This window comes from Pogona vitticeps, chromosome 7 (genome assembly GCF_051106095.1).
Source record: "Pogona vitticeps strain Pit_001003342236 chromosome 7, PviZW2.1, whole genome shotgun sequence".
Taxonomy (NCBI): domain Eukaryota; kingdom Metazoa; phylum Chordata; class Lepidosauria; order Squamata; family Agamidae; genus Pogona; species Pogona vitticeps.
Genome location: NC_135789.1, coordinates 33,586,447 through 33,594,168, shown reverse-complemented (window position 1 = coordinate 33,594,168; position 7,722 = coordinate 33,586,447). Strand labels below are relative to the sequence as shown.

Below are 7,722 nucleotides of genomic sequence, written 5' to 3'. Positions count from 1 at the left end.
TGGCCCAAACCCACCCTGCTGGGCCGAAAGGATCTCCTCCCTTCGATGCAACGTTATATCCCCAAAGAGGCCTGCGCCTCCAGCCAGGCTCCACCTCATGGCATCAGAGGGTAACACAAGTCACCAGAGGCCACGGAGGTTTGTGGCATCGGGAATGGGTCTGCCTTTGAGGTGCACAGGGAACACTCCGCTGCTTCGCTGTAGGGGACTAACAAGTCTGATGGTTCATCCGGGGCTACCATTTTCAGTGACACAAGTTTCCAAGTAAATCCACAAGGTTTTACGTGAAAAGAGCGACGCAGGGAGGGAGCCCCGAGCGCCCTCAAGTGTGCCACTCCCTTGGAGAGACTTCACTCCTCCAACCACACAGCACTTGGCCCATCCACGTGGAATCCACCCTCGGCAATGAGAAGGCCAACAACCCTTGCCAGTGGTGCAGTGCTTCAGTTTAACTCCGCTACGCATGTGCCGTTTCCAGCAAGCGGACGATGAGAGAGTGGTTAGAAGGCCGCGGTGGTTGTTTTTCTTTTAATACCTGATTCCGTGTTGTGGTTGCTGGGCTTTTTAAGGCATTAAGTGCTACACAACCTGTCCATGTAGGCCATATGTGTGCATCTCATGGATTATGTGTCTTTGTCCAGAGAGAAGGCTGTGTGTTGAAGCTGCTCCCTCTCACACACACACACAAACCCGCACAACTCAATCCTGGAAGCACTTTTCTCATGTTTCTCTCTCTCTCTGAAACAAGCTCTTGGCTTTGAGAACCCCTACAAGGCACCCTTTCCCCACTTGCGCTCGCTCGCTACAGCTGGCCACGCAGCTGCCTGTCAAAAACAGGAGGAGGCTTCTTTAAGAGACGCTTGTAACTTGACGCCTGCTAATGGCTGGGCTGGGAGAGTTTCTCTCTCTCTTGGCTGGCAGGCTGCCTTAGCAGAAGCTGGAGTGCCCCCCTTATAAGCGTCAGGCTTCCCCCTGCTCTTTCCCACACAGCCTGGTCCCGTAGCACTGCAGTGGAGGAGGAGGAGGAGGAGGAGGACAGAGACTGAGGTAAGGAGAAAGAACTCACTCCTAGGCGCTGTCCCCGAGAGGTCACTCCTGGTGGCCGAAAGCAGCAGGGCAAGCAGACCACGGGGCTCAAGAGGGACTGGAGGGAGGACCCTGCGCACATCCACGTACTCCTCAGAGAAGAGAAGCGGGTGTGAGGATGTTCTCATGGGTTGGGAGACTTGGTGGGGAAAGAAGCACATGCCTTCCCCTTCAAGACGGTCTCCTACCCCGGGGGCGGAGGTCTTTCACCACCTCCTGCTACCAAAGTGTTCCTCACCATCTTTAACAGAAGCAAAAGAAAAGAAGACGGGGACGGAGAGGAAACATGACGGAGTCAACGGCCTCCATCTGTAAAGCCAGGCCATTTCTATCTCTGTATTCCCCCCCCCCCCCAATGGAGAGAAGCATCCCTGAGCGTCAGACTGGCAGTACGAAAGGAGGGCCTTGGCCCCCTCACTTGAGGTTTGGCCCTGAGGGAGAAAGCCAGGGGCCGCCTCTGAGAAAGGAAGCAGCCTTGGAGGTTAAACCCCCCACTGGCAAAGGCCCTGCTCCTTCACTGCCCTCGTGCCCCCACACCCGACCCGATCCTGCTGGCAGTTGCCAAAGCCAGCTTTAAGAAACCCACCTCTTCTAGCCCTTCTTCCCTTTTGTCGGGCAGCAGCCTGCCTTTCTCCTATGTAAGGGTTTTGGCTCCTGGAGCCCCTTCTCTTCAGCAGGATCTTTTGCAGAGGACAAGGCAGCCGGCCCCGGGAAAGAACCACACTCCTCTTGGGCTAAAGTGGAGAGGCCTCCTTCTCAGGCTCTCTTCTGGCGGCCTTCTTGGGAGTTGGGCTAATAAAACCCAGATGTTTAGGAGCGCAGAGCTGAACGCAGACAGATTCCAGGACGGCTTCTTGGAAGCATCTGGGAAAATTCTTCCAACGGGGAAGGAAGATCAAGTCAGAAAGCAGTGAACGATTGACTGAGGTCCACCACGATAGGGGTGTTAAGGGCTTCGCTTGGGCTCAGCAGGAACCTACTCCTGGTCAAAACCACCAAGAGTCCTGCAGCGCCTTCCAGACTCGTGCTATGGGCGGACCCTCGGCTGCTGGTTCAAGGCTGCACCCAGAACGAAAAGCGCTGAGGCTTCGAAGAGCACTTTGAAGAGTTTTCTTGGTGCCACCAAACTCTTGGTTGCTTTTGATGCTGCCTCCGATGTAACAGACGAGTGTGGCCAGCTCCGTGGCTACTTCTTGCCAGCTGCCCACTGCTCTCCAAAGCCCTTTCACCCCTCCGCTAGGCCACTGGGGCAGGGTACCCTCTGCGTAACAACATCCCTCCTGAGGCTGAGGCTTGCTCCACTCTCCTCTTTCAAGCATTTCTGAGTGACGAGGGTTGAGAACTGCCAGCCCCCTAAAACTGGGAGAGCAGAGTTGCTTCAGACCCATGGCACCGTCAAGGGATTGATGAGTTTGGGCTCTCAAAGCTAAGCCAGGGGAGCCTCACTGACCGTCTGAAACGCAGACCCAGGGGAGACTTCAAGGGGAAAGGGGGGCAGCTAGCAGGGCAGGAGGTGAGGCTGTGACAGGGATCGCCTAGGTCAGAAGGTCCCTTCGCGAAGGATGCAAGATGGGAAAGAAGGCCAAGAACCCAGCAGCTGCTCCTTCCTGCTGGGGAAGCCGTCCAGAACAAGCCACCCCCAAGTCCTATAATCCCTGGGGGCTTTTCCGAGGTTCATTCAGGTGCTGTCAAAAATGTTTTCCCTTTAGGGACGCGTGAATCTAAGGTGCATGCCTTGGCCAGGCGGCCCATCTGGTCGCTTCAAGGATGGCCTTCCCTTTAATTATAGGCTTGGAAGGATGAAAGTTTTGAATCTCCGCCCCAGCCCTCATGGCGCCAGCTTTCGGGGACATGACGTTTGTGTCTTTCCGGGACGACACACAACCCTTTGGACTGGACAGAACATGAGCTAAGCCCATCCTCCGTAAACATCTGGGAGGCGTTGCGGGCAGAAAAGGGCAAAAAGGCTCATCTGCTCCTTTTCTCTCACAGGCTGGCTTCATCCTCATTTCACACAGCGGCCACACACAGGATCCGCATTTCCCGTCAGCCACCCTTCCTCAGCTCCAAGATCTCGTTCTTGGTCAGTCGCCACCAAGTTCTACTGAGTTTCTACAGGCTTTGCTGCTCAAAGAGAAAATCAAACACTGAGGAAGGATCTCCTCTATTGCCCGAGGGACGGATCTGCAGCTTCAATTGGGGTTGTTAAGCCGCTGCTCCTCTAGTGTTTCAACTCTGCTTCCATCTTTTATTCTCCCTCTTTTTGTCACTTATCCAGTGGTGGCGGCGGGAGGGAGGGAGGGGCAAAGAAGTGGGAGCCCAAGGAGGTCCTCTCCTCATGGCAATAAAGACAACCGGTTTGCTGCTGCTGCCTCTTTTGTAAATGAAGGTGCCAAGCCTTAAGAGGAAGAGATCTTCTCCTCAGGCCCCTTTTCAGAGCTGGCGCTTCCCCCGCCGGAGGAGGCCAGCTGAGGACAAGGGACAAAGTCTCCAAGCCGTTCCCCTTGTCCACTTTTCCTCGTCCTCCTCTTCCAGGCTCCACGATGCCAAACCTGGTGGTTCTCCTGTGGCTGGGACTGCTGGCCACCTCCCCCTGCAGAAGCCAAGATGGTGGGTCAACAAACACCAACCCACAGGTCAGTCTCGGGAGGCCCAGGACACCTCCTGAAATGCGGAGCATGGGCCTGAAGCGATTAGCCAGGCACTTTTAGTCACACAGTTCATGTTTGAAAGGAAGGAGGAGATGGGAGCAGGGTGGACCGATCGGGGGACAGAGCCAAAGTGTGTTGGCAGGGGAAGGTTGGGATCACACACGGCACCTGGGAGGTGAAAAGCCCAACGGGGGTCTCTCCCCTGCTGTGCTTCAGCTGCCGGCTCTGCAGCCGGGCTCTCCTGCCTGCTGAACCACAACTGCTCTCTCTGAAGAGTATTTAATCCCCTGCTGGAAATTCCCAGAGGGGCAGCCCTGAATGTCTACTGCATCAGAACTGAGAGCCCAGTGGTGTTCTGAGGACTGGCCGGAGTTCTTTGGCTTAAGTCTCTGCAGAGACCAGCCTGCTGGACCCACCTCAGAAGAAGTGGGGTGGAGCCCACAAAAGCCCAAGCCAAGGGCGCATGTGTTCACTTCTAAAGGGCGACAGGAGAACTCCTTGGTTTTCAGGATACCCTCGGTTCACCTTAATGGCTTTCTTTCCTCAAGAGCCCTGGGGAGCTTGAGAAAGGAGAGCCCTCTCCCTTCTTTACTCTGTCTGGGTCTTAGGCTACAGCGATGCTAAAGCAAGCTCATTCTGTCCCTTCAAGGTGGACAACGCAGGGGGTGCCCCAGGGGAGGAGGAGGAGGAAGACCCCTTCTACAAGAGCCCCGTGAACAAGCTGGCTGCCGCCGTCTCCAACTTCGGCTATGACCTCTTCCGGCAGCAATCCAGTCGGGTGCCCACCGCCAACGTCCTGCTGTCACCCTTCAGCATTGCCACAGGCCTCTCAGGCCTCTCCCTGGGTGAGTTCCTGCTCCGACGCTGGCAGCCAGCGTGGGGGAGGCAGAAGTTGACACATCTTCTCTGTGGCTGGCAGGTGCTGGAGAACGGACGGAAGACTTCATCGCTCGTGCTCTCTTCTATGACATGCTCAACAAGGCGGAGATCCACAACACATACAAGGAGCTCCTGGCCAGCCTCACGGCTCCCTCCAAAGGCCTGAAGACCGTTTCCCGCCTTGTCATGGAGAGAAGTACATCTGTGTCTTGGGGTGGGCAGGGGTGGGGTGGGGTGGGGTGTCCAAGAGGCAACCAGGGGCATGGTGGATGACTGTTGTGAGTCAACAAAGGGCTCTCGTGGCGCCTGCACACTATCCCCGGATCAAATCAGTCACACCTGCAATGCCCCCAGGACCACTCAGGAGCTAGAAAGAGGGGTGGGTGTCTCCTCTAGAGACAAATCCTCGCTGCCCACAGAGCCTGGTTCTCCCAACTCCCGTCAGGCAGCCATGGCTCTCTCTCCTGAGTTTCTGGCAGGGTTCTCTCCCAGATCTCCCAGCTGGAGACAACTGCTGCTCTCCCATCTTAATCATAAAAAAGCCTGAACCACATCAGCTTCAAACACCAAATGCAATGGGATGTGTTTAGGGCTGTATGGCCGCCTTGCTGTCGGCTGCCTTGGGCACCAGAAAGAGGAAAGGCCGGCTGACACTCTGAAGGAGAGGCATGGATGTGCTTCTGCTGCCCACAGAGTCTTGGGCCTGTAGCTCTTTAGAATATGGCACTGTCGGCAGACAGCCTTGCTCGGGACCCACATGCTGGACCTGACTCCTGGCACTGCTGAATAGGACAGGCTTTCTGCTCTCTCCCGAGGGCTACGAATGAAAATTGGGTTCGTGAACGAGCTGGAGAAGTCCTACGGGGTCCGTCCCAGAGTGCTGAGTGGAAACGTCCGTGTGGACCTCCAGGAGATCAACAGCTGGGTGCAGCAGAGGACTGGAGGGAAGGTCACCCGCTTCCTTGGGGAGATCCCTGCCGGCATTAGCATCCTCCTCCTCGGGGCAGCTTCTTTCAAAGGTAAGGGGAAAACGCCTCACAGAAACTGTGGGGCGGCGCGCGTGCATTCCTTAAAGGGAGAAGAGGTCCAACTATGCAGTCAGGGAAGAATTTTTCACTTGCAAGGTGTTTGGATCTAATGGGAAGGTGGAGGACCTGGTGATGCCTTCCGCTGGTCCCCAGGAAGAGTCGCTGTTTCAGGGAGGAGGCCAGGAAGGTGAGCATTCCTCTTTGTCCCTCTCGACTACAGGGCAATGGGTGACCCGCTTTGACTCCAAGCTAACCAAGCTCCACGATTTCCACCTGGACGAGGACAGGACAGTGAGAGTGCCCATGATGGCAGCCCCTCGGGCCATCCTGAAATACGGCTACGACTCCGAGCTCAACTGCAAGGTCAGTAAGTGTAAGAGTACCAGCAGACCACGTCCCCCCCCCCGCCCTTTCCAGCAAGGAACAAGGGACCCTCCTCTTCCTCTCCACTTCTCCTGGACCTGTGAGGACAGATAAGCCAGGGAGCATAAAGGAAGCTAAAGAGCTGTCCCACCTCCGGCAAGGGTGGTGGTGGTGGTGTCCCAAAATCCTGCAGAAAGGGCGGGAAGAACTCCCGTGGGATTTCAGTGCCTAACCATTTGCTTCCTCTCTCGACTCCTGCCGCGCCAGATTGCTCAGCTGCCCCTGACGGGAAGCCTCAGCGCCATGTTCTTCCTGCCTGAAAGCGTGACCCAGAATATGACTCTGATTGAGGAGAGCCTGACCTCAGAGTTTGTCCACGACGTAGACAAGCAGCTCAAGACAGTCCATGCCACGCTCACCATGCCACGGCTCAAGCTGACCAGCGAGGCTGAGCTGACCAACACTCTCCAGGAAATGCGTATGTACTCGGCCAGGCTCTCCTTCTGAGTTAAGAGATGAGGGCCAGTGGTGCTGACACAGGCTTTTTCCTCTGGTGTCCATACAAACCGCTGAGCCACAGGAAGGCTAAAGCCAAAAGTGGCCAGAAGTCTCCCCCCCCCCCGGTTTTGAATCATTGCTCTCTCTTGGTGTCCTGATGATGGAGGGTCCTCGTGGCTCTATTTAGAAGGTGAACAGCAATTCCTGGAGATTTCCAGGAGTTTCAAGACTTCCTCTCTGCTGGAGAATTTCCTGGGGTAAGGCCAGAGGAAGCCTTATTGAAGGGCTCTCTTCATATTCACCCCTGCCCTGCATTCATCCTGTGCCTGCTGCCTGTTTGACGGGATACATGGAAGCTTCGCGTCACCCTTGGGATTTCCCAGAAGCCTCCCTGGCTGGCTTGGCCCAGGCCTTCCCCACACTCTCCTCCTCTTGGGGCACTTCCCTCCTCTTCTGTCCTCTTCCCTCAGTTCTATTTAACCAGCCTTCCTTCCTTCCCTTCCTCCTTGCAGGGCTCCAGGCACTCTTTTCAACTCCCGACTTCAGCAAGATTGCTGCCAAGCCCCTCAAGCTCTCTCATGTGAAGCACAAAATCACTCTGGAACTCAGCGAAGATGGAGCGAGCGCCACCTTTCCTTCGGACACAGAGGCTGCCCGCCTCAACTTCCCCATTGCCTACAACCTGGACAAGCCCTTCCTGTTTGTGCTCTGGGACAATGAGACGGGAGCGCTCCTCTTTATCGGCAAAATCCTGGACCCTCGGAATACTTAGACCCTTCGCCCAACCTCAAAGCGCAGCCTGTGGTCAAGTGAGCAAAAGGGCGGGTGGGGAGAGTCTCTCGGCTGCTCTGCCCAGCCGCACTTGGAGAGCCAGCCCCCCCCCCAACAACGGTTATGCTTATATGTGCCTCAATAAAAGTGCTTCCACCTTGAACATGCCTCAAGGACAGTCTCTCAGCAGGTTAGAGTGAAAACCCTCTGCAGACGGCAGAGAATGCTGAACCACACACAGTAGCAGGAACTAGCAGATGGGAAACTGAGCTGAGAAAAGTCCCCCCCCGCCCCGCCTCTTTGTTTTTTCGTCCAGTTCCAGGACTCATTCAGGGCAAGGTGGTGACACAATGCTCTCACAACAAGAGCTCAGGGGTAGCAAGAGAGCAGAGCGCGGGTGCAGAAGGCAGAAATGGTGCACGTGTTTCTGAGGGTCCCTTCGAGCA

General features: G+C 55.9%; 1 protein-coding gene across 4 annotated transcripts; it reads left to right on the top strand.

Moving 5' to 3' along the window:
• The first annotated feature begins 335 nt into the window (after positions 1-335).
• On the top strand, positions 336-7,439 carry SERPINF1 (serpin family F member 1). 4 transcript variants are annotated; one of them, XM_078379207.1, is made up of 9 exons: positions 336-1,047; positions 3,079-3,287; positions 3,622-3,722; positions 4,387-4,582; positions 4,657-4,812; positions 5,432-5,635; positions 5,865-6,007; positions 6,275-6,485; positions 7,018-7,439. In XM_078379207.1, the coding sequence occupies exons 3-9, from the start codon at positions 3,630-3,632 to the stop codon at positions 7,275-7,277; spliced, it is 1,263 nt and encodes a 420-aa protein (XP_078235333.1). In that variant the 5' UTR covers positions 336-1,047; positions 3,079-3,287; positions 3,622-3,629; the 3' UTR covers positions 7,278-7,439. The 4 variants fall into 4 exon arrangements, with proteins under 4 accessions (XP_078235333.1, XP_020659177.2, XP_020659179.2 ...); XM_020803520.3 differs by having other exon boundaries at positions 938-1,047; positions 3,079-3,169; XM_020803518.3 differs by lacking the exon at positions 3,079-3,287.
• The last annotated feature ends 283 nt before the right edge of the window (positions 7,440-7,722 follow it).

What these genes read in the sequence shown, in the direction of transcription:
- SERPINF1 (XM_072978731.2), top strand. Translation starts at nt 1,373, where the DNA reads ATGACGGAGTCAACGGCCTCCATCT. An exon ending in CAACAAACACCAACCCACAG is followed by an intron (nt 3,723 to 4,386) that starts GTCAGTCTCGGG and finishes TGTCCCTTCAAG; the next exon opens with GTGGACAACGCAGGGGGTGC. An exon ending in CGGGGCAGCTTCTTTCAAAG is followed by an intron (nt 5,636 to 5,864) that starts GTAAGGGGAAAA and finishes TCTCGACTACAG; the next exon opens with GGCAATGGGTGACCCGCTTT.